At 42.7% G+C, this 20,806-nt stretch overlaps 1 protein-coding gene across 1 annotated transcript in view; it reads left to right on the top strand.

Annotated features, from left to right (window-relative positions):
• The window catches only part of cdh23 (cadherin-related 23), an 834,383-nt gene that overhangs the window by 613,649 nt on the left and 199,928 nt on the right, over nt 1-20,806 (top strand). The window contains exons 22-27 of the mRNA XM_045700638.1: nt 14,323-14,512; nt 14,868-15,013; nt 15,433-15,652; nt 16,048-16,200; nt 17,301-17,414; nt 19,032-19,180. Of these exons, the coding sequence (XP_045556594.1) occupies nt 14,323-14,512; nt 14,868-15,013; nt 15,433-15,652; nt 16,048-16,200; nt 17,301-17,414; nt 19,032-19,180 (972 nt within the window). The remainder of the gene's footprint in view (nt 1-14,322; nt 14,513-14,867; nt 15,014-15,432; nt 15,653-16,047; nt 16,201-17,300; nt 17,415-19,031; nt 19,181-20,806) is intronic.

Here is a 20,806-nt window from a genome sequence, read left to right as displayed (position 1 = left end):
TCTCCTGTGCCATACAGTCCCATAATTGGGTTGATGTGTGCCCCTGCCCGCTGTGTGTTACCATGGCAATGGGGCGACACCTGCAGAGCCCAGTGAGCCGGTGAATTTGTTTGCAGTGCCCTGGGCAAAGGTTAGAGCCTACAACATAAACACACACACACCACACTCCGTCCAGCCGGCCACCCAAGACACTCATTTACATTCAGCACACACACAGTCAAATGGTTTTCTAAACCACACACACACACAGTAGGTAATCTAATCTCTACTGAGGTTACTTACCTAATTCAAAAACAATATTCTTTTTCATGCTGATATCTAAAATTATTAGCAGTAGTCAAGCTGCTTATACTGAAAAGCCTTGTTAGTGCACAGGTCTATTTAACTTTTTATCTTCTTCAGACAAAAGCTAATAATTAACTTAAAACATTTTATTTGTGTATTCATTTCCAGGGTGCAATTAACAGAAAGACAGCAGGCTTCAGACCTCTTAGGGTAAGAGTTGAATATATCTTCACTAGACCAACTTTAAAAAGGTCTTACATTTACGTAACTTGTTTATGAACTATATAATGATTTAAACGTGCATACATTTGCATGAAAGGAATACATTTACCACAGAACAAGACTTCCGCCATGATGGATTTTCTGATTAGTCACAGCAGTGGAAGCTGCTGAGTCGAGGACGGCTCATAATAATGACTGAAACGGAGCGAATGGAAAAACAAACACATGCAAACCATGCGTTTGCTGTATTTGATACCATTCCAACTATCCCACTCCAGCTATTACCACGAGCCCGTCCTCCCTAATTAAGGTTCCACCAACCTCATATGAGTCACAGGTAAATGGCATTGTTCGGCCCGACGTGAAGGACAAGTGGAGGACAAGTCAACCCATTTACCTGTTTATTTGGATCCCCATTAACTTCAACTCTTCCTGGGGTCTGATACGCTAGACAAGGACAGTCACCAAAATACAACGATATACAAACGATACAACAACAAAAATTATACAAAAAATACAACAAAAACTATTTGTGCGTTAGTGTGTGCGTGTGTTTGTATGTCCCCTCACAGTCCCTGCATTTCAATGAGCCGTTGTTTAACCTCTATGGGCTAGGTGGGACGCTTGCCTACTCAACAGCCAGTTGAATTCTGTGGCGCGTTATTCAAATACCTTAGAAATGCTATTACTTCAATTTTTAAAAAATATGACTATTTTACACCATTTTAAAGATAAGACTCTCGTTAATCTAACCACACTGTCCGATTTCAAAAAGGCTTTACAACGAAAGCAAAACATTAGATTATGTCATCAGAGTACCCAGCCAGAAATAATCAGACACCCATTTTTCAAGCTAGCATATAATGTCACATAAACCCAAACCACAGCTAAATGTAGCACTAACCTTTGATGATCTTCATCAGATGACAACCCTAGGACATTATGTTATACAATACATGCATGTTTTGTTCAATCAAGTTCATATTTATATCAAAAACCAGCTTTTTACATTAGCATGTGACTAGCATGTGACTAGCATTCCTACCGAACACTGCCGGTGAATTTACTAAATTACTCACGATAAACGTTCACAAAAAGCATAACAATTATTTTAAGAATTATAGATACAGAACTCCTCTATGCACTCGATATGTCCGATTTTAAAATAGCTTTTCGGTGAAAGCACATTTTGCAATATTCTCAGTAGATAGCCCGGGATAACAGGGCTAGCTATTTAGACACCCAGCAAGTTTAGCACTCATCAAAGTCAGATTTACTATAAGAAAAATGTTATTACCTTTGTTGTCTTTGTCAGAATGCACTCCCAGGACTTCTACTTCAATAACAAATGTTGGTTTGGTCCAAAATAATCCATCGTTATATCCAAATAGCGGCGTTTTGTTCGTGCGTTCAAGACACTATCCTAAAGGGTAAATAAGGGTGGCGAGCATGGCGCAATTCGTGACAAAAAAATTCTAAATATTCCATTACCGTACTACGAAGCATGTCAACCGCTGTTTAAAATCAATTTTTATGTCATTTTTCTCATAAAAAAAGCGATAATATTCCAACCGGGAATCTGCGTTTAGGTAAACAGACAAAGGAAAAGAAAGCACTCGGTCGACGCGGGCACGCGCCTAAGCCCATAGTACTCTGAGTGGCCACTTGCCAAAAGCGATAAAGTGTTTCAGCCAGAGCCTGCCTCGATATCGTTCAGCTTTTTCCCAGGCTTTGAGAGCCTATGGAAGACGTAGGAAGTGTCACGTTATTGCACAGATCCTGAGTCTTCAATAAAAAGAGCCAAGATTAAACACTACTTCTCAGACAGGCCACTTCCTGCTGGAAATCTTCTCAGGTTTTGGCCTGCCATATGAGTTCTGTTATACTCACAGACACCATTCAAACAGTTTTAGAAACTTTAGGGTGTTTTCTATCCAAAGTCAATAATTATATGCATATTCTAGTTACTGGGCAGGAGTAGTAACCAAATAAATCAGGTACGTTTTTTATCCGGCTGTGTCAATACTGCCCCCTAGCCCTAACAGGTTAATCCTTTTTTTTAAAAAGGTAATTGGTTTTCTAAATGCTGTTTGGATATGCAGTGTTCCAAGCCGTACTGTATTGGCCGTCACAGGTGCACTATGCCTGCTAATAGATCCATCTGAATTATCACTCAGCCTTCATAAGAATATCATCATGTTTCTGTACAAATCATCTGTGACTGTATTCATGATACAGCACTGCCTTACTGTAAATGTAAGCTGAGCAAATCTGCAGTGTATATTAATAATATGGTTTTGTTTGGATGAATGGTGGTGATGTTTCAAGGAAAACTAATCATGCAAGCAGAATGGCCTAGGGCCAATAAGGAATTAATCTGAAGGTGAAGTTGTATTTTCATTGAGACATGAATTCAAAATAATATGTACGCATTGGCGATATTAGCATGTAAATCTTTGTGAAGCAAAAAAGTATATATAATACATTATGCATGCCAGCAAAGCCACTACACAACACTAAACAATACATGAATTGCCCTATAACGGTGACAAACGGTGCCCACAAACTGTTAGGCCTACATGAAGCGTCCCTACAGCAGAGCTTTCTTCTCAGCACCATGGAGTGAAGCCTTACCACTGCTACACCTGGCTATCAGTGAGCCTTCTCTGGCAGCGAAACAGATTATTCAGCCTAATTTACTGCCTTTTTAAAAAGCTGATATCTGATATGGCCAACTTGCTTAAACAAATGGGGTTTCTACTGACAATTGAGATGTACAAACTATGGAATAACTATAAGTTTAAATCCAAGATGGCGTAGCAGTCAGGTGTCTTTGTCTTCGTCTTGTCTTGTCCCGTGAATGTATCTTTTTTCTTTGCATTTTCTTTGCATATATTTTTTAAACCTCAACTCCAACATACTCTCCTGCAACGCGCCTCACTCAATATGGTATGGATCTGCTATTTTCTTTACTTTAGAACCGCAACCCCCAACAGAAGCTAGCCAGCTAACTAGCTATCCATCATGACTGGTCTGCCGACGTAACCGCCCGAGGGGGCTACAACTGACTCTTCCGTCGCGACGTCCCCCTAAGGCCCTTCTGCTAGCCTGCTAGCCCGGCCCGCTAGCTATCTGAATCGCCGTGTCTCCAGCCCGCCTAGCTACTCACTAGACCCCATGATCACTCGGCTACGCATGCCTCTCCCTAATGTCAATATGACTTGTCCATTGCTGTTTTGGTTAGTGATTATTGTCTTATTTCACTGTAGAGCCTCCAGCCCTGCTCAATATGCCTTAGCTAACCCTTTTGTTCCACCTCCCACACATGCGGTGACCTCACCTGGTTTAAATGGTGTCTCTAGAGACAATACCTCTCTCATCATCACTCAATGCCTAGGTTTACCTCCACTGTATTCACATCCTACGATACCCTTGTCTGTTCATTAGGCCTTGAATCTATTCTTCCGTGCCCAGAAACCTGCTCCTTTTACTCTCTGTTCCGAACGCACTTGACGACCAGTTCTTATTGCCTTTAGCCATACCCTTATCCTATTCCTCCTCTGTTCCTCTTGTGATGTAGAGGTTAATCCAGGCCCTGCAGTGCCTAGATCCACTCCCATTACAAAGGCGCTCTCATTTGTTGACTTCTGTAACTGTAAAGGCCTTGGTTTCATGCATGTTAACTGTAAATCAAATCAAATCAAATGTATTTATATAGCCCTCTTACATCAGCTGATATCTCAAAGTGCTGTACAGAAACCCAGCCTAAAACACCAAACAGCAAGCAATGCAGGTGTAGAAGCACGGTGGCTAGGAAAAACTCCGTAGAAAGGCCAAAACCTAGGAAGAAACCTAGAGAGGAACCAGGCTATGAGGGGTGGCCAGTCCTCTTCTGGCTGTGCCGGGTGGAGATTATAACAGAACATGGCCAGGATGTTCAAATGTTCATAAATGACCAGCATGGTCAAATAATAATAATCACAGTAGTTGTTGAGGGTGCAACAAGTCAGCACCTCAAGAGTAAATGTCAGTTGGCTTTTCATAGCCGATCATTGAGAGTATCTCTACCACTCCTGCTGTCTCTAGAGAGTTGAAAATAGCAGGTCTGGGACAGGTAGCACATCCGGTGAACAGGTCAGGTTTCCATAGCTGCAGGCAGAACAGTTGAAACTGGAGCAGCAGCACAGCCAGGTGGACTGGGGACAGCAAGGAGTCATCATGTCAGGTAGTCCTGAGGCATGGTCCTAGGGCTCAGATCATCCGAGGGAATGAAAGAGAGAAAGAACGAATTAGAGAAAGCATGCTTAAATTCACACAGGACACCGGATAAGACAGGAGAAATACGCCAGATATAACAGACTGACCCTAGCCCCCCGACACATAAACTACTGCAGCATAAATACTGGAGGCTGAGACAGGAGGGGTCAGGAGACACTGTGGCCCCATCCGATGATATCCCCAGACAGGGCCAAACAGGCAGGATATAACCCCACCCACTTTGTCAAAGCACAGCCTCCACACCACTAGAGGGATATCTTCAACCACCAACTTACCATCCTGAGACAAGGCCGAGTATAGCCCACAAAGATCTCCACCACGGCACAACCCAAGGGGGGGGCGCCAACCCAGACAGGAAGACCACGTCAGTGACTCAACCCACTCAAGTGACCCACCCCTCCTAGGGACGGCATGGAAGAGCACCAGTAAGCCAGTGACTCAGCCCCTGTAATAGGGTTACAGGCAGAGAATCCCAGTAGAAGCCTCCTCTCTAAGTTTGTTTTATACACTGCTTTAGCACACTGTCAACCTGGATGTCCGAGCCGTGTCTGAATCCTGGCTTAGGAAGGCCAACAAAAACCCAGAAATTTGCATCCCTAACTATAACATTTTCCAACAAGATATAACTGCCAAAGGGGCGGAGTTGCAATCTCCTGCAGAGATAGCCTGCAGAGTTTTGTCATACTATCCAGGTCTGTGCTCAAACAATTTGAGCTTATACTTCTAAAAATCCACCTTTTCAGAAACAAGTCTCTCACCGTTGCCGCTTGCTATAGACCACCTTCTGCCCCCAGCTATGCCATGGACACCATACGTGAATTGATAACCCCCCCATCTATTGTCAGAGCTCTAAACTAGATGCACTCAATCTCACACAAATTATCAATGAACCTACCAGGTACAACCCCAGATTCGTAAATACGGGCACCCTCATAGATATCAGCCTAACCAACATGCCCTCCAAATACACCTCTGCTGTCTTCAACCATGATCTCAGCGATCACTGCCTCATTGCCTGTGTCCGTAACGGGTCTGCGGTCAAACGACCAGCCCTCATCAATGTCAAATGCTCCCTAAAACACTTCAGCGAGCAGGCCTTTCTAATCGACCTGGCCCGGGTATCCTGGAAGGATATTGACCTCGTTCCGTCAGCAGAGGATGCCTGGTTATTCTTTAAAAGTGCTTTCCCCACCATCTTAAATAAGCATGTCCCATTCTAAAAAATGTAGATCCAGGAAGAGATATAGCCATTCGTTCACTTCGGAAACACTGTCACCACCGATAAATCCACGATAATTGAGAATTTCAACAAGCATTATTCTACGGCTGGCCATGCTTTCCACCTGGCTACCCCTACCCTGGTCAACAGCCCCGCACCCCCCTCAGCAACTTGCCCAAGCCTCCCCTATTTCTCCTTCACCCAAATCCAGATAGCCGATGTTCTGAAAGAACTGCAAAATCTGGACCCCTACAAATCAGCCGGGCTAGACAATCTGGACCCTCTCTTCCTAAAATGTTCCTCCGCAATTGTTGCAACCCCTATTACTAGCCTGTTTAACCTCTCTTTCGTATCGTCTGAGATCCCCAAAGATTGGAAAGCTGCCGCGGTCATCCCCCTCTTCAAAGGGGAGACACTCTAGACCCAAACTGTTACAGACCTATATCTATCCTACCATGCCTTTCTAAGGTCTTTGAAAGCCAAGTTAACAAACAGATCACCGAACATTTCGAATCCCACCGTACCTTCTCCGCTATGCAATCTGGTTTCCTCGCCTGGTTCACCAACTACTTCCCAGACTGAGTTCAGTGTATCAAATCGGAGGACCTGTTGTCCGGACCTCTGGCAGTCTCTATGGGGGTGCCACAGGGTTCAATACTCAGGTCGACTCTTTTCTCTGTATACATCAATGATGTCGCACTTGCTGCTGGTGATTCTCTGATCCACCTCTATGCAGACGACACCATTCTGTGTACTTCTGGCCCTTCTTTGGACACTTAACTAACCTCCAGACGAGCTTCAATGCCAAACACCTCTCCTTCATGGCCTCCAACTGCTCTTAAATGAAAGTAAAACTAAATGCATGCTCTTCAACCGATCGCTGCCCGCACCTGCCCACCCGTCCAGCATCACTACTCTGGACTTTTCTGACTTAGACTATGTGGACAATTACAAATACCTAGGTGTCTGGTTAGACTGTAAACTCTCCTTCCAGACTCACATTAAGCATCTCCAATCCAAAATTAAATCTAGAATCGGATTCCTATTTCGCAACAAAGCATCCTTCACTCATGCTGCCAAACATACACTCGTAAAACTGACTATCCTACCGATCCTTGACTTTGGCTCTACTCAGCAAATTGGATGCAGTCTATCACAGTGCAATCTGTTTCGTCACCAAAGCCCTGTCGTGTCTTTGGGGTACCATTAAACTGAAGACATGTTTATCAATGAACTCCCTGTAATTATTATCACGCGACTAAAATAATTAATCGTTTAATTGTAATTACCTAGGAGATCGGGGCACCAAGGAAAATATTCAGATTACAAAGTTATAATTTTCCTAATATAACTTTCCTATATTATAACATTATATATTATATTCTATTATAGTATAGGCCGATTATCTTCTGGTTTAAATGGTGTATTTTACCTCGGGTCCAGTCTCATTCCAAACGTCGTAAATTGTTGTATCTGCACGAATCCAGCCTTTACTACAGTCATCCATACATCAATTGTCTTAAAATCATTTATTTATTAAACTAAGTAATTCACAGAAAGCATACAAACAGTAATTATATTCACAAAGAATTGGTAGAGTAATGTGCCCTAGTTGGCTAAACAAGCATGGCTAGTGTCTTGTTAAACAAAGGGTCATAAAAGGTCAGCTGAGGAGGCACACAGAGTTCATTAATATTAACAATTGATATGCTAATCCTTTGCACATGAACGCTCACTCATTCGGGAACAATTACAATCAATATATATTTACGCTCAGTGTGTCGTCGGGATCCTTGTTGGAGAGTCATTCTGTTGGAGAGTTTTGTCCTGTTCTCTCTCTCTCGGTTAGAATGGATCTTTCAAAGCGACATTCATTAATGTCGTCATAGAATGGATGTTTCGTTGGTCTTCGCGTTCAATTATATAATTTACTTAGCTGCAGACTAATAATTAATATCAAAGACTTGTTCTATTCTGTCGGTATCGATAGTCTAAAAGTTAACCACGTGGTATAGTTCACTTTCAGTAGAGGAATTGGATGGTCAAACCTATTGGCCAACTCGCAATGGAGTGGAGGCCTGGTCTATTCAATGTAAATCAGGGTGGGGGTTTTATAGGTGAACCTAGAACAGGCTTGTCACATGACGCCTGATCCTGTCTGTGTCCCTGGGGGCGTGCCGATGACTGAGTTAACCTGTTAGGGCTAGGGGGCAGTATTGACACGGCTGGATAAAAAACATACCCGATTTAATCTGGTTACCACTCCTACCCAGTAACTAGAATATGCATATACTTATTACATATGGATAGAAAACACCCTAAATTTTCTAAAACTGTTTGAATGGTGTCTGTGAGTATAACAGAACTCAAATGGCAGGTCAAAACCTGAGAGATTCCTTTACAGGAAGTGGCCTGTCTGGCCATTTCTTGAACTTGTTTTCCATCTCTATCATTTACTAAGGATCTCTGCTCTAACGTGACACTTCCCACGTCGTCCATAGGCGCTCAGAGCCCGGGAAAAAACAGAATGTCGTCATTCCAGCCCCAGGCTGAAACACATTATCGCCTTTCTCAAGTGGCCGATCAAGGGACACTGGGCTTATGCGCGTGACCCGACCGCCCCCGCCTTTGGGATTTTTTCCTCTGTTTGCCGAAAAGGAGATTCCCTGTCGGAATATTATCGCTTTTCTACGAGAAAAATGTCGTAAAAATTGATTTTAAACAGCGGTTGACATGCTTCGAAGTACGGTAATGGAATATTTCAAATTTTATTGTCACGAATTGCGCCATGCGCGCGACACTTCTTTACTATTTCGGATAGTGTCTGGAACGCATACGAACAAAACGCCGCTATTCGGATATAACGATGGATTATTTTGGACCAAACCAACATTTGTTATTGAAGTAGCAGTCCTGGGTGTGCATTCTGACGAAGACAACAAAAGGTAATCAAACTTTTATAATAGTAAATATGATTATGGTGAGTGCTAAACTTGCCGGGTGTCTAAATAGCGAGCCCGTGATGCCTGGGCTATGTACTTAGAATATTGCAAAATGTGCTTTCACCAAAAAGCTATTTTAAAATCGGACATATCGAGTGCATAGAGGAGGTCTGTATCTATAATTCTTAAAATAATTGTTATGCTTTTTGTGAACGTTTATCGTGAGTAATTTAGTAAAATGTTAGTGAATTCCCCGGAAGTTTGCGGGGGGTATGCTAGTTCTGAACGTCACATGCTAATGTAAAAAGCTGGTTTTTGATATAAATATGAACTTGATTGAACAAAACATGCATGTATTGTATAACATAATGTCCTAGGGTTGTCATCTGATGAAGATCATCAAAGGTGAGTGCTGCATTTAGCTGTCTTCTGGGTTTTGGTGACATTATATGCTGGCTTGAAAAATGGGTGTCTGATTATTTCTGGCTTGGTACTCTGCTGACATAATCTAATGTTTTGCTTTCGTTGTAAAGCCTTTTTGAAATCGGACAGTGTGGTTAGATTAACGAGAGTCTTGTCTTTAAATAGCTGTAAAATAGTCATATGTTTGAGAAATTGAAGTAATAGGATTTTTAAGGTTTTGAAAATCGCGCCACAGGCTGCCAGTGGCTGTTACGTAGGTGGGACGCAAGCGTCCCACCTAGCCCATAGAGGTTAACCTCTTAGATCTAGACGTTCCGCTAGCGGAACACCTGCTCCAATATCCAATGATGGGCGTGGCGCGAAATACAAACTCCTCTAAAATCCGAAAACTTCCATTTTTCAAAAATCCGACTATTTTACAGCATTTTAAAGACAAGACTCTCGTTAATCTAACCACACTGTCCGATTTCAAAAAGGCTTTACAGCGAAAGCAAAACATTAGATAATGTCAGCAGAGTACCCAGCCAGAAATAATCAGACACCCATTTTTCAAGCTAGCATATAATGTCACAAAAAACAAAACCACAGCTAAATGCAGCACTAACCTTTGATGATCTTCATCAGATGACACACCTAGGACATTATGTTATACAATGCATGCATGTTTTGTTCAATCAAGTTCATATTTATATCAAAAACCAGCTTTTTTACATTAGCATGTGACGTTCAAATTCGTTGAAATTACTAAATTACTCACAATAAACGTTCACAAAAAACATAACAATTATTTTAATAATTATAGATACAAAACTCCTTTGTGCAATCGAGGTGTCCGATTTTAAAATAGCTTTTCGGTGAAAGCACATTTTGCAATATTCTGAGTAGATAGCCCAGCCATCACGGCTAGCTATTTAGACACCCACCAAGTTTAGCCCTGACCAAACTCCGATTTACTATTAGAAAAGTTTGATTACCTTTGGTGTTCTTCGTCAGAATGCACTCCCAGGACTGCTACTTCAATAACAAATGTTGGTTTGGTCCCAAATAATCCATTGTTATATCCAAATAGCGGCGTTTTGTTCGTGCGTTCAAGACACTATCCGAAGTGTAAATAAGGGTCACGAGCATGGCGCATTTCGTGACAAAAAATGTCTAAATATTCCATTACCGTACTTCGAAGCATGTCAACCGCTGTTTAAAATCAATTTTTATGCAATTTTTCTCGTAAAAAAGCGATAATATTCCGACCGGGAAAGCGTGTATACGTACAAAGAGAGAGAAAATAAAAGCATGGGATCCCCTCGTGCACGAGCCTGAGTTTCATAGTACTGTGACTGGCCACTATCCAAACGCGCTACTTTTTTTCAGCCAGAGCCTGCAAAGCCACGATTCAGCTTTTTGCCGCCTTCTGAGAGCCCATGGGAGCCGTAGGAAGTATCACCTTACAGCAGAGATCCTCAGTTTTCAATAAAGAGAGTGTAGAAGCCCAAGAAATGGTCAGAGAGGGCACTTCCTGTAAGGAATCTTCTCAGGTTTTTGCCTGCCATATGAGTTCTGTTATACTCACAGACACCATTCAAACAGTTTTAGAAACTTTAGGGTGTTTTCTATCCAAAGCCAATAATTATATGCATATTCTAGTTTCTGGGCAGTAGTAATAACCAGATTAAATCGGGTACGTCTTTTATCCGGCCATGCAAATACTGCCCCCTACCCTAGAGAGGTTAAACACTTTTTTGGTTAATACATGATTCCATATGTGTTATTTCATAGTTTTGATGTCTTCGCCATTATTCTACAATGTAGAAAATAGTAAAAATTATGAAAAACCCTTGAATGAGTAAGTGTGTCCAAACTTGACTGGTACTGTAAAAAAATATTTAGATACAGCTTAATGAATTAACTGTAAACATTAACTCTGTAACCCATTAATGTTACAACATCCTCCCCCGATGAACAACTGTGTTCATCTAAATCTCTAAGCAGTGTATTAACTGGAATAGGTCTTCTCAACAAAGTCCCTGAGGCAGTATGAACTGAACATAACCCATCTCGGCCTAGAAACAGTTCCTCAAACTTCCCTAGTTTACAGGTTTGTCTGGGTGTGTTTTCTTCTCCGATGAGTGCAACATCACACACTTTCAGTGGGGTGGGCTGTGGTGTGTCACAGCAGTGTGCTGACTTTAGAGCCAGCAAGTAATCTCTTCGCCAGAAGGCCAGCATCCCGGAGTCGCCTCTTCACTGTTGACGTTGAGACTGGTGTTTTGCGGGTACTATTTAATGAAGCCACCAGTTGAGGACTTGTGAGGTGTCTGTTTCTCAAACTAGACACTCTAATGTACTTGCCCTTTTGCTCAGTTGTGCACCTGGGGCCTCCCACTCCTCTTTCTATTCTGGTTAGTGCCAGTTTGTGCTGTTCTGTGAGGGGAGTACTACACAGCGTTGGACGAGATCTTCAGTTTCTTGGCAATTTCTCGCATGGAATAGCCTTCATTTCTCAGAACAAGAATAGACTGACGAGTATCAGAATAAAGTCCTTTGTTTCTGGCCATTTTGACCCTGTAATCAAACCCACAAATGCTGATGCTCCAGATTCTCAACTAGTCTAAAGAAGGCCAGTTTTATTGCTTCTTTAATCAGAACAACAGTTTTCATCTGTACTAAGATAACTGCTAAATGGTTTTCTAATGATCAATTAGCCTTTTAAAATGATAAACTTGGATTAGCTAACAACGTGCCATTGGAACACAGGAGTGATGGTTGCTGTTAATGGGCCTCTGTATGCCTATGTTGATATTCCATAAAAATAAAAATAAAAAACAATCAGTCGTTTCCAGCTACAATAGTCATTTCCAACATTAACAATGTCTACACTGTATTTCTGATCAATTTCATGTTATTTTAATGGACAAAAATGTGCTTTTATTTCAAAAACAAGGACATTTCTAAGTGATGCCAAACTTTTGAACGGTAGTGTAGGTAAACTTCTCTTTATTGCACAGTGAATCATTGTTGTGAATATTAGTCTCATACAGGCTCCAAAACTCCTGCCACATACTGACATTGCTATATAATTTCTCAATAATCAAATTTGGTAGCCTTACTGATTGTCTCTGTGATCTGTTTGAGTTAGCATCACTCACTTGTGCTGGTAGTGGATTGAGGTCCTGTTTTTTCTTAATCACTCATTGTGCACGGCTCTTCAGCATGATAACACTCTCTTTGTAATCCTCCGTGCATGGAATCTCCGCCTCGAGTCAGTCCAACGAAGTTAGCTGTAAAATTCCACAATCAAGTTCAAACAAGCTGTCCTCCTTAGCTGACAGCAATTCCAACAATGTACTAAAGTGATCGGTATCCTGATTTGACTGGGTTATTTCCACATCAATCTGATTCAGAATCCGTGTTGTGACACCTCGAATGTTAACCCGCTTTCGTCTCATTTGACATTCCTCCTCAGCCATTTCAGCTGCTTCATCCCTCTGACCTTCGTCGCAGCCAGTGTTTCCAACTCCTCAGTAAGGAAAGTAGCTATTGGCTGTCCTAAAAGTCACTAGAAGTCACTAAATGACGTCATCACCTCTTTTGCATAATTGGCCGTGTGAATGTAATTGTGAACAACGCTGTAGGAGAGAGGAATACTGTCATGGGAGAGACAAAAAGTGAGTAAAAAACACCCTAAATATGTTTAGAACTACAAATGAGCAAGCTGCAGAGAGTGGCACAACAAGCGAATAAGAACCAGATATTTGAGACCATACTCCCCCTTCAGCACTTTATGGACCCCATCGTTAATCCCTGTCATAACAGAGGCATTGTCAGTCCCTAACACTTCTCCAGGAAAGCCACAACAGCACGGGCTATAGATTTGGCATCTCCCTCCTAGTGATCGAAATTTGGTTTGCCAGTGCTAGAACTACAAAATTACCTTAGCTGGTGAGTCAATTCGAGTAAGCTAGCGTGGTAGAGCTTGCTAGCTTATGCGCTACAATGTTTATCCACGTGACATTGCCAGGTTGTTCAGGTAAACCACCGCATTATATATATTTTTTAAATGTAACCAATAGTCAGAAGCCAACTTGATTGTCATGGACTATTTCTTTGTTACATTATATTAAAATGACCCATAGAAAATACATCTCACATGCATTTCTTTTAAAAATGTAATAAAATAAATACAAATAATAATAACTTTTTTGGGCTAGGCCTGAGATCAAACTGGGGGCCTACCCAGGTGTACCCGTGGCTACGCCGCTGCTTGAGGGGGGATATACACTGCTGTGACAATGACCAAAGATAATTATCTTGGGAGGTATGTGATTGAGTTATTCTAAGTTGGGTGAACAAAAGGACTTGAGTTCTTGTACGTTACCACAATCACACCATGAGTAGTTAATCATGAAACATACACCTCTGCCTTTTCCCTAATCTGCATCGAATGCACTCATCAATGTGCTGCTACTCACAGAATGTTTCAGAGATCTCAAGTTATGATGCTGCGTACATTTCATCACACGCTTACAGTCAAACAATCAATAATAATTTTCAACCCTGTGTTTGGTCTGTACTGTGTTCTCTCCGGCAGCGAACCGCACCACGGTGAGACCATCGTTTTTGGGCGAACCACGGTGCTTTGTTTAGTGTGCTCCTGAGTGCGGATATATTGTTCACATCAGTCCAAACGAACCGAAATAAGGGGGAAAACGCACCAGAGTTCAGAAAAACCGTACCAAACCATTTTGGTGTGAAAGCCCCCTAAGACTCATTCCTCCTCTCTCCCCTAACTCCTTATTTCTTATCCTCTCTTCTCTCTTCCTATCTATTCTCACTCATTACCCCCTCCTCACCCTGCCTCCTCCTTCCTTCCTCTCCTCTCCCCCCAACCCCCACCTCTCCTCCACTCCCTCCTCTCCCCACTTCCCCTTCCCTCACCCCCCTCATAAATCCCCCCAGGTGCTAGCGATAGACCCAGATGATGGGGACAATGGGACAGTGGTGTACAGCATCAGCCCAGAGAACCCATTCTACACCGTCAACAGCAGCACAGGGAAGATCAGGACCAGCGGGGTTGTGCTGGACAGAGAGAGCTCCAACCCCAAAGACACACTGCTCATGAGGACCATCATCGTGTCTGCTGTTGACAGTGAGTCCCAACCTAGGCCAGAACTCTGTCTGTTTGTTGGTCAATTGGTTGGTCGATCGGTCGGCCGGTCTACATGTCTATTTGTCTGTGTGTTTGGCTGGCTAGCTGTGACTGAGACACCGGTCTGTCTATTCATGTATTTGTGTGTATATGTGTCTGTCTGGGGCTAAAGAGTGTGTAAATCTGTCAGCCTATAGCATCAGTATCTAAATTACAGTGGCAGTTTATATGTGAGTCTCAGCAATAACACTGTTTCACCAAAATGTTCCTGCTACTTTAATATTGATGGTGAAACTTTTATTGGTGTTTTGTGCTCTTGTAAATGCTGTGTTTGTTCCTCTGGCGCCTCCTCCAGTTGGCAGACCTCCACTGCATTCCTCATTCAGCACCACGGTGTACGTCAACCTGCTGGACCTGAATGACAACGACCCCACCTTCCTTAACCTGCCCTTTGTGGCCGAGGTGCCAGAAGGCCTGCCTAGTGGATCCTCTGTGTTCAAGGTTAGCACACCATTACAAGATATCCTCAGATTTAGTCTGACGGGCCTCATTCCATGATATGTCATCAATACATGCCAGTGTGGCGGATTAATCAGATATCATGACAGCGTGTGTGTGTGAAGGCTAATTGAAGATTTCCTTTGTTTCTGTATCTGTCTGTCATGTCCTCCTCTCACTTCTGCTCACCACACCACTTCCATCTCTCTCTCCCTCTATCTCCCCTCTGTTTCCTATCCATACACCTCTTATTCTTCTCCCCTCTCACCCTAGCACCTCGCCTTTCCTCTTCTCTCCTCCCTTCCTCTCCTCTTTCTCTCCTCCTCTCCTCTCCTCTCCCTCCCTGTCCTCTCCCTTCATCCTGTCTCTTTCTCTCCCTCTCCATTCCTTTCCCTCAATCCCTCTCTCCTCTCCTCCCTCAGATCCAGGTGGATGACCCTGATGAGGAGGAGAATGGTATGGTTACCATGGCGCTACAGGTGGGCATGCCACGCCTTGACTTCTATCTCAACAGCACCACGGGCGTGCTGTACTCCACAGCAACGCTGGACCGTGAGCAGATTGGCCTGTACCACCTGAGGATTGTGGGATACGACCAAGGGCAGAACCCACGCACCTCCACCAGCACCCTCACCATCACAGGTATGCAATAGTCAGGGCCCATATTCATAAAGCATCTCAGAGTAGAACTGCTGATCTAGGATCAGTTTTACCTTTCAGAACATAATAACTAAGATAGTGGGGACCTGATCCTAGAACACCATACCTACTTTCAGACGCTATGAAACTTTACACCATGTAAAGACAGATTCAAGTCTCACAGAGATTTGCAGAGTATAACCTTCTGGTCTGAAGCAGATCTTTTAGAAGCGCTGAGAGACTAATGAAAATCTATTAAATGTGTTGCTTGTCTTGTACACCTACTGAGCATGATTCATGAATATGAAAACATGAAAACTCAGTCTCTTTGTCTGTCTGTCTGTCTGTCTGTCTTTCTGTCTGTCTGTATGGCTGTCTTCTCTCTCTATGTCCCTCAGTCCTAGATGCCAACGACGAGACCCCCACGTTCTTCCCCAAAGTGTACAATGTGTCCCTGCAGGAGAGCGTCCCCAGGGACCATGTGGTGGCTCACCTCAACTGCTTTGACAACGACGCCGGCCTCAACGCTGAGCTCAGCTACTTCATCACAGGTCAGAGGTCAAACTAAAGCCATGGCAGCCACAAATGTGTGCATCTGCGAGTGTGTGTGTGTGTGTGTGTGTGTGGTGTGTGTGGTGTGTGAGTGGTTGGGCAACACGTGTGTGTTTCTAGAGTGGTTGGGCAAGACGTAGAGGTGTATTATGTGAATTTCCTACTCTTTGTGTATGTAGTGTACACACATACACAAGGAGTAGGACATTTTTACATCCCAAGAATAGTTTTTGGAAGAAAGGGTTATTTGATGGTTCTTTGGAAGGAAAGAAGAATTCTTTGGAAGGCAAGAAGGGTTTTACAAATAACCATAAATAATATTTCCCAGCATGCTATAATGCAGTGATATTTTGAGAAGTGTTATATCTGTTGTTTTTACATTGATTGGTTGATACATTTTATGCTACACAAAGATAAATAACATACCATTTTCTAAACTACTCCAATCTGTTAGTAATTGGATTTATTGCACCGGTTACTGAGATGGTTGTTCCTGTTGAGATGATGGAGGTAGTCTCAGTATTCAATCTTCCCTAACCTAATAGTCATTTTGAATGCAGGTTGCGGGTGATTAACAATTCTACTTGTTGGATACACATCACTTTGCAAGCCAGCTTAATGTGACTTGCAGGCCTGATGTGGCCTGTAAACCAGTAGTTTCCTAACACACCAGTGTTAACATATAACTAGGCCCTCAAAGAAAGGTCTCATTTATGTAATGTATTGTCATAAATCATACAATTTTAAAGGCTACTAAGGCTGGTGGAACTGTTCATAGAGGGTTCTAGGAAGAACCTTTAGATTATAAAATGGTTATTGATAGAACCCTTAATAGACGGTTCTAGGTAGAACTATATACAGTGGGTTCTTTGAAGAACCGTGTGTAGAGGGTTCTAGATAGAAACCTCTACAAAGGATTCTACCCAGCACCAAAAAGGGTGGGTTCCCCTATTGGGACAAACCGAAGAACCCTGTATTATTTTACTTTTTTTCTAAGAGTGTGTGTGTGTGCATGCAGACGTGTGTTCATTCGTGTGTATAAGTGAATAGCCCGAGATTTACATGTAATGTTCCACCATCTGTGTGTTGTGTTCTGCAGGTGGTAACCAGGATGGTAAATTCAGTGTTGGCTTCAGAAATGGTGTGGTCCGGACTGTGGTTGCCCTGGACAGAGAGACACTGGCTGCATACACACTGGTCATAGAGGCTATCGGTGAGTCCTAGCTTTATAAAAGTATTTTTTAGTCCTAGCCCAATACTATTCTTCTTCATCTTTCTTTTTACTCTTAAATTTTGGGCTTGTTTCAGTGTACATGTTCTGTACGATTTCAAACTTCAAATAACTTGGTTCAAAGCTACAATCCTTTTATACATCTGTGAGATTGAGAAGTGTGTAAGGGGTGCGTACTGGCGGCAGAGAAGTCAGACGCAGGAGAGCAAAAATTGTGTTTCCAACGGCGCAGTTTAATAATAAAAACCACTGGAAAACAGAACAATCAATAAATGGGTACAAAACCCGACGCACACCAGACATAACGTGCACAAGCACTTACAATAAACAATACCGGACAAGGACATGGGGGGAACAGAGGGTTAGATACACAACATGTAATTGATGGAATTGAAACCAGGTGTGTGGGAAGACAAGACAAAACAAATGGAAAATGAAAGGTGGATCGGCGATGGCTAGAAGACCGGTGACGTCAACCGCCGAACGTCGCCCGAACAAGGAGAGGGACCGACTTCGGAGGAAGTCGTGACAAAGTGAGAAGGGATGCGTGCAAGTCTTCAGTGATGTAAAGTGTTGTGCTGTGGTCTCAGTTTCTTTTCATCATCTTATCAAAGAGAGAACAATAAGGTCTGCAACCCAAATGCAACACTATTCCCTATGCACTGCACTACTTTTCACCAGGGCCCATAGGGCTCTGGTTCAATGATGTGAACTTTGTAAGGAATAGGCTGCCATTTGGGATGCAAACAAGGTTTGAGATTTCCTGTTGTTGTTTTTCTTGAAACTTTTAAGTACATCTGAGTTGTTCTGGGGTGTCTCTGTGTGTGATGATAGGGCTGTTCAGACACCCCACTGTGTGTATACACCGAGTATACGAAACATTAGAAACACCTTCCTAATATTGACTCCAATGCTTCCCACAGTTGTGTCAAGTTGGCTGGATGTCATCTGGGTGGTGGGCAATTATTGATACACACAGGAAACTGTTGAGCTGTTGCAATTCTTGACACAAACCGGTGCGCCTGGTACCTACTACCATACCCAGTTCAAAGGCACTTAAATATTTTGTCTTGCCCATTCACCCTCAAGGCTTGAAAATCCTTCTTTAACCTATCTCATCCACTTCATCTACGCTGATTGAAGTGGATTTAACACGTGATATCAATAAGGGACCATAGCATACACATGGTCAGTCTATGTCATAGAAATAGCAGGTGTTCTTAATGTTTTATATACTAATTTAGGCATGGAGAGTGGAAGAGAGAGAGGGGGGAGAGAAGAAGAGGGGGAGAGAAGAAGAGAGATTGAGAGAAGAAGAGAGTACACATGTCATTGCCTCAGAAGGGATTGAAGGGATTGGTTTCTGTTGTATGATTTTAATGATTAGATTGTACAGTTGGTTTTATTTGCAAAGATCTTGACTTACTTTAGTTGAAATGCAACCAACGAATGCACTGAGTGTAATTATTGAAATGTAATATAAACATGTAGTTGTGTCATAAAAAAAAAACATACAAATATGTTCACTGGCCCAGTTTCTCAGAAACTGACAGACAAATACACACAGTGTTGTAATGTGTGAATGTGTGTGTCCCTCAGACAATGGTCCATCAGGCAGCAGGAGGACAGGCACAGCCACAGTGTTTGTAAAAGTACTGGATGTGAACGACAACAGACCCATCTTCCTCCAGAACAGCTACGAGACCAGCATACTAGAGAATGTCCCAATAGGAACCAGCATCCTGCAGGTACCCAGGCAGGCTGAAACACACACACACACACACACAGATAGATGCATGATCTTAATTTGATCACCCTGTTGCATCAGAACTTTCCTGCAATGCAATTTGATTTGAAGTTTAAAAAGGCTTCTGAAATTTGTAATATAAACATTTTTAAATGTATAAACCTATACAAAAATGTCCATGCGCGTGCACACACACACACAGGTATGCACATAGAGTGGGTATAGAAAGTCACCACCCCCTTTCAAAATGTTCACCTTTTGTTGCTTTACAGCCTGAAATGAAAACACATAAAATGTGACTTTATTTACACACACTAACAAACAATATTCAAGTGAAAAAAAATGACAAGTAACACAGTAAAATAGCCTATTTGGATAAGTGAACCCCCCCCCCCTTAGAATAGCAATTGCAAACTGGATGAAGTATAACCAACCACCTTCCAGATCACAAATCAAGCTAATTGGCTTCCATCTGTGATCAATTGTAGTGACTTTGATTAGTTCAAAAATAGGCAGCTGTTCATGGAGGACTCCACTGCTTAGTAGTGCAATTCAAAGCAAAGAATCCATTATGGGTGGGAAGGTACTTTCAAAAGTTGTGGAAAGGCACAGGTCAGGGGATGGATATAAACATATTTCAAAGGCTTTGTCTATCCCTCAGAGCACAGTTAAGACCATTATTAAGAAGTGGAAGGTGTATGGCACCACCCAGACCATGCATAGATCAGGCCGTCCCTCCAAACTAAATGACCGCGCAAGGAGGAGAGTGATCAGAGAGGGTACCAAGAAGCCAATGGTGACTTTGAAGAAGCTTCAGGCCTTTATGGTAAAGACTAGTGCATGTGACCACAATATCACAAGCGCTCCACAAATCTGGCCTCTATGGGAGGGTGGCAAGAAAAAAAAACACTCCTCAAAAAAATCCACATCGGGTCTCATCTGAGCTTTGCCAAAAATGACCTTGTAGATTCCGAGGCCAAGTGGCAAAATGTGCTGTGGTTAGATGAGCTCCTTCACGACGCCAGGACAGCGGAGTCAATCACCACCTTCCGGAGACACCTGAAACCCCACCTCTTTAAGGAATACCTGGGATAGGATAAAGTAATCCTTCTACCCCCCCCCCCCCCCAAAAAGATTTAGATGCACTATTGTAAAGTGGTTGTTCCACTGGATATCATAAGGTGAATGCACCAATTTGTAAGTTAAATGACTTAAATTTAAACTTTTTGGCCTGAATGCAAAACGATACATCTTTCCACCCAAAGAACACCATGCCTACAGTAAAGCATGGCGGTGGCAGCATCCTGTTGTGGGGGTGTTTCTCTTCAGCAGGGACAGGAGCACTTGTCAGGATAGAAGGGAAAATGGACAGTGCAAAATACCAACAGATTTTTGAGGAGAACCTGCAGCCCTCTGCCAGGATGTTGAAAATGGGAAGATGGTTCATGTTTCAACATGACAATGACCCAAAGCACACCGCCAAAGCAACCGTACAGTGGCTGAAGTACAAGAAGGTGAATGTCCTTGAGTGGCCTAGTCAGAGCCCAGTCCTTTCGCAGTCACTATGCAATTTGACTGAGCTTGAACACTTCTGCAAGGAAGAATGGGCAAATATTGCAGTCTAGGT

Source organism: Salmo salar, chromosome ssa18 (genome assembly GCF_905237065.1).
Source record: "Salmo salar chromosome ssa18, Ssal_v3.1, whole genome shotgun sequence".
In the NCBI taxonomy this organism is placed as follows: domain Eukaryota; kingdom Metazoa; phylum Chordata; class Actinopteri; order Salmoniformes; family Salmonidae; genus Salmo; species Salmo salar.
This window is presented reverse-complemented; position numbering and strand designations above follow the sequence as displayed.